Source organism: Ovis aries, chromosome 5 (genome assembly GCF_016772045.2).
Source record: "Ovis aries strain OAR_USU_Benz2616 breed Rambouillet chromosome 5, ARS-UI_Ramb_v3.0, whole genome shotgun sequence".
Classification (NCBI taxonomy): Eukaryota; Metazoa; Chordata; class Mammalia; order Artiodactyla; family Bovidae; genus Ovis; species Ovis aries.
The window spans coordinates 79,775,787-79,780,932 of record NC_056058.1 but is presented as its reverse complement, the minus strand read 5'-3'; the positions used below and the strand labels follow the sequence as shown (position 1 = coordinate 79,780,932).

Below are 5,146 nucleotides of genomic sequence, written 5' to 3'. Positions count from 1 at the left end.
CACTTTCATCAAGAGGCTTTTTAGTTCCTCTTCACTTTCTGCCATAAGGGTGGTGTCATCTGCATATCTGAGGTTATTGATGTTTCTCCCAGCAATCTTGATTCCAGCTTGTGTTTCTTCCAGTCCAGCGTTTCTCATGATGTATTCTGCATAGAAGTTAATAAGCAGGGTGACAATATACAGCCTTGATGTACTCCTTTTCCTATTTGGAACCAGTCTGTTGTTCCATGTCCAGTTTGAACTGTTGCTTCCTGACCTGCATACAGATTTCTCAAGAGGCAGGTCAGGTGGTCTGGTATTCCCATCTCTCTCAGAATTTTCCACAGTTTATTGTGATCCACACAGTCAAAGGCTTTGGCATAGTCAATAAAGCTAGAAATTGATGTTTTTCTGGAACTCTCTTGCTTTTTCCATGATCCAGCAGATGTTGGCAATTTGATCTCTGGTTCCTCTGCCTTTTCTAAAACCAGCTTGAACATCTGGAAGTTCACGGTTCACGTACTGTTGAAGCCTGGCTTGGGGAATTTTGAGCATTACTTTACTAGCATGTGAGATGAGTGCAATTGTGCGATAGTTTGAGCATTCTTTGGCATTGCCTTTCTTAGGGATTGGAATGAAAACTGACCTTTTCCAGTCCTGTGGCCACTGCTGACGGGCTCAATAAAGGACAGAAGTGGGCTGGACCTAACAGAAGCAGAAGATATTAAGAAGAGGTGGCAAGAATACACAGAAGAACTGTACAAAAAAGATCTTCACGACCCAGATAATCATGATGGTGTGATCACTAATCTAGAGCCAAACATCCTGGAATGTGAAGTCAAGTGGGCCTTGGAAAACATCACTATGAACAAAGCTAGTGGAGGTGATGGAATTTCAGTTGAGCTGTTTCAAATCCTGAAAGATGATGCTGTGAAAGTGCTGCACTCAATACGCCAGCAAATTTAGAAAATTCAGCACCCTTAATATTACCTTCTAAATCTACTCCTTTCCCAGTATTTCCCACACAGTAAATAACACAAATCATTCAATTGCTCAGAATGCAAATCATAAGTAATTCCTTTCTCACAACCTACATGCATGCTTGCATGCTAGTTCTTATTCAACTTTTTGAGACCCTATGGAATATAGCCTGTCAGGCTCCTCTGTCCATAGGATTCTCCAGGCAAGAATACTGGAGTGGGTTGCCATGCCCTCCTCCAGGGGATATTCCCAGCCCAGGGATCGAACCCTGGTCTCTTATGCCTTCTGCTTTGGGAGGCTGGTTCTTTACTACTAGCGCCACCTCACAGCCTACAGTCCTGAGCAAATCTTGTTGGCTCCACCATCAAACTGTAAATCTAATCTCACCACTTTTTACCACCTTGGACCGAGAAGTTCATTATCTCCCAGCTGAAGTAGGGTAACACTCTCTCAACTGGCCTTACAGATTCATCTCTTACTTTGTTTCTCCTCACAACAGCCAGAGTAAACCCACGAAAATATAAACCCTATCTTGTTACTCCCCTGCTGAAACTTTTCAAAGGTATCCAATCACAGGAAGAGTAAACAGTCTTTACCATGGTCTACAGGCTCCACATGTCCCTGTGCACTCTCAGACCTCACCTATTGCCATACTACTCTTCAAGCACTCAGCTATGCCTTCCTTGATCCTTCAGCTCTTAAAAAGTCCCAGCCTCATTCTATACTTAGAGAGGATTCCTCTTCTTAGAAGACTTTACCCATATACCTATTTAGATGGCTGTCTTTCTTCAGCATCTCAGCTCAAATGTAATCTCCAGAGACAACTTCTAACATCCCCTACCCAGAGCAGCCAGCTGCCTCCCCACATCAATCACTGAACCAGGTGCATTTTCTCCATAGTACTTATCAATATGTAAAAGTATCTTTTTATGTTTAAGTACGGGAGGAGAAAGGGACGACAGAGGATGAGACGGCTGGATGGCATCACCAACTCGATAGACATGAGTTTGAGTGAACTCCGGGAGTTGGTGATGGCCAGGGAGGCCTGGCGTGCTGTGATTCATGGGGTCGCAGAGTCGGACACGACTGAGCGACTAAACTGAACTGAACTGACACTTATATTTTGTCCTCTCATACCTAGAATATAAACTTTCTAAGAGCAGAAACCTTTATCTTGGAGTGCCTGGAACAGCAGGCAGGATCTAAGACATTTTTATAAAGAGTTGTGACATGAACCAACATCTCACAGAGCTTTCTTTTCTTTCTTTCTCATGGTAAGAAGTGGATTTATTTAGAAAGAAACACACTCCACAGAATGTAGGCCATCTCAGAATATGAGAGGCTCCAGAAAACTTTTATATCTATTTCACTCTCCAGGACAAGCTGAGTTCACTGAAAGAATCAAGGTCCCACAAACAAAACAGCAGCTTTGGGAGTTCGGTCTCTCACTAGAGTGAGCTTTTAAATACTACGTCACCTTGCTTCACTAAATGTTTTTCAATTTACTGTGCTTCTTGTGAGTAGGAGTTCAGGATCTTCTGAGGTCTAATTTTCCGAACTACAAGTACAAGCTGCCCACCCCACCACATGCAGTCGCCCTGGGCCTCTCACTCAGCGCCTCAGAGCCCGCCCCGCGCGTTTGCTCAGAGCGCCTGCGCCGGGCGCCGGGCGCCGGGCTCATGCAAAGGCTTCTGGGATTGGTAGTCGCGGTTCCTTCCGTCCTCGGTATTCGCATAAAAAGAAACAAATCACAGCGAACATTAGATATCCCCGAATCGCACACAAATTAGATAAGACGCAGATTCTGGAAAGTGGTGCTGGCTTGTCGCTTTCTACCGAGGGGCGGCAGCCGGGATCAGGCGCGGCGCAGACAGCCTCAAGGGCCCTCGGCTGGGCGGGGCTTGCTCGCGGGGGCTTGTGGCTCCTTCCTGCGCTTCCTCTCTCTTTCGCTCAGGCCCGTGGCGCCGGCAGGATGGGTGAGTTGTCTTCTCTGCTGGGCAGAGTGGCTTGCACGTGCGACTTGGGGTTTCGGGGACCGGCGGGAAGATAGGAAACAGAGCGGTGAGGGAGAGCCATGGGGAGGGCCGGTGAGGAGCGCCGGGGGAGCGCCGCTGCTGCAGCCACATGGCCCGGCGGGAAGGGGCCTGGGCGTCGCGGAGCCGGAGTTAAGAGGGAAGCCGGAGCGCCGCAGCTTCCCCCGAGCGATGGCGCGGGGCTTCGTCCTTTTGAGAAAGTGTAGCCGCTGGAGCACTTGTTTCCACGACCTAGTTGATTCAAGGGGACCTTTGTGGTTTGTCCCGTGGGCCAAGGTGTGATGTCAGAGCCTGCCAGCCGGTAGTCTAGGTGAGGCTAATACTTGAGATAATGTGAAAAAATAAAAAACCGTGGGTGATTTTACTGGGGAATCTAAGGTGATTGTGATTTTTAGGCAAGTGTCGCGGTCTTCGTACTGCCAGGAAGCTCCGTAGCCACCGACGAGACCAGAAGTGGCATGATAAGCAGTACAAGAAAGCCCATCTGGGCACAGCCCTGAAGGCCAACCCTTTTGGCGGCGCTTCTCACGCCAAGGGAATTGTGCTGGAAAAAGTGTAAGTGAAAGACCATTGTTGGTTCCTTCATGGTTTTAGTATGGTAACTCGGGATAAATGCACTTAAAGGTTGGTGTAACTTCTAGGGTTTTGTGTGTCCACGTTTTTTGGAACGTTAGATAAGCTCGGAAGATTTTTAAGCATTTAATACTACTTTAGAGGAATTGGGATGACATCGGAGAAGAGAAAGTAACCATAAACAAGGGACATTCTGAGAGCTTAATGTGTGTGGAGCTTTTAAGCAGTTTGCGCCCATCAACTGCTTCATCTTGGCACTCCCCAAGTTTCTGCTTGACAAAACATGGAGAGAAGTTACTTGCCTAATGTTATACAGCTAAGATTGAGCCACATGAATTTGCCAACACACAACTGTTTTTTGACTGTACAAAAGGATAACCTTGTGTAGCCCCATCAAATTGTATGAGGATTTGAATCCATTATTTCTAGCTCTAGTTCTTGGTTCATGTTTTATTGCTGTAAAGAGGCCGTAAGTTTGCCCTGATGTTAGTCTGATGAATTTAAGACTAAAGAAAAACTTAGCTGTAAGTTAGGGATTTAAGATTATGTTGAAAATGTAGGAATACTACAGTTTCTAATAAGCTTTATACTTCATGAAGTAAAACGTGTCCCTTTTCAGAAAGCCAAGTCACTCTTATGCTGTTTATGTTTCAGAGGAGTTGAAGCCAAACAGCCAAATTCTGCTATCAGGAAGTGTGTCAGGGTTCAACTAATCAAGAATGGCAAAAAAATCACTGCTTTTGTACCCAATGATGGTTGCTTGAATTTTATTGAGGTGAGTGTTTTAGTTATCTTCTATTTTTAGGGGAGTTTCCCCCAATTGTTTATAGGATGGATGGGTGTTTTGGGCGATTGCCACTTAACACCAGAAGTAAACTGTTGGTTTTTATTCCAGGAAAATGATGAAGTTCTGGTTGCTGGATTTGGTCGCAAAGGTCATGCTGTTGGTGACATTCCTGGAGTCCGCTTTAAGGTTGTCAAAGTAGCCAATGTCTCTCTTTTGGCTTTGTACAAAGGCAAGAAGGAGAGACCAAGATCATAAATTTTGATGATGAAAGCGCGATAGTAATAAATTTTCCTATACCAAAAATATGTTGTGTCCTGTTTTCCTCACCCAAGGAAAACTGTCTTTCTAGAGTAAATGGGATTCATAAAATTTTTTCTCCGTAGAATAAACCATATTAGTTAAAGCTGAAATAAATGTACAGAATGTTGAGAAAACTTAAAAGAGTTTCTAGTAGGAATCATTTTGAAATCTTGAGAAACATATTCTTGGATCTACCTCTGTAGGGATCCAATATTGTATATGCTCTGCTCAGGTTACTTTCTGCTTTTAGTGATTTCATTTTACCTGAAGGCCATCAACATGTTGTAATTGAGTTTACAGTAGCAAAACTTAGGCATTAACACGATGTAGTAGGTAGGTGTTAATGAAAGTGTATGCCAAGCAGATTAAGGCAGAGGGGAAAAGTAAGGGAGACCAGTTATGGTCTAGGTTTTATGTGTCTTGAGCTTGTCACTAAAGTAGATTTTTGACCTTGAGATTTACTTTGAGGCACACTAATGGAAGTGTCTAGGTA

At 44.6% G+C, this 5,146-nt stretch overlaps 1 protein-coding gene across 1 annotated transcript; it reads left to right on the top strand.

The window, feature by feature from the left end:
• The first annotated feature begins 2,901 nt into the window (after window positions 1-2,901).
• RPS23 (ribosomal protein S23) lies at window positions 2,902-4,656 on the top strand. The gene is made up of 4 exons (XM_004009060.6): window positions 2,902-2,936; window positions 3,389-3,548; window positions 4,221-4,341; window positions 4,462-4,656. The coding sequence occupies exons 1-4, from the start codon at window positions 2,933-2,935 to the stop codon at window positions 4,606-4,608; spliced, it is 432 nt and encodes a 143-aa protein (XP_004009109.1). The 5' UTR covers window positions 2,902-2,932; the 3' UTR covers window positions 4,609-4,656.
• The last annotated feature ends 490 nt before the right edge of the window (window positions 4,657-5,146 follow it).

Bases quoted from the DNA above. Each gene is read 5' to 3' on its own strand.
- RPS23 (XM_004009060.6), top strand. The intron at 3,549-4,220 runs GTAAGTGAAAGA...TTTATGTTTCAG, and splicing joins GGAATTGTGCTGGAAAAAGT to AGGAGTTGAAGCCAAACAGC. The intron at 4,342-4,461 runs GTGAGTGTTTTA...TTTTTATTCCAG, and splicing joins GTTGCTTGAATTTTATTGAG to GAAAATGATGAAGTTCTGGT.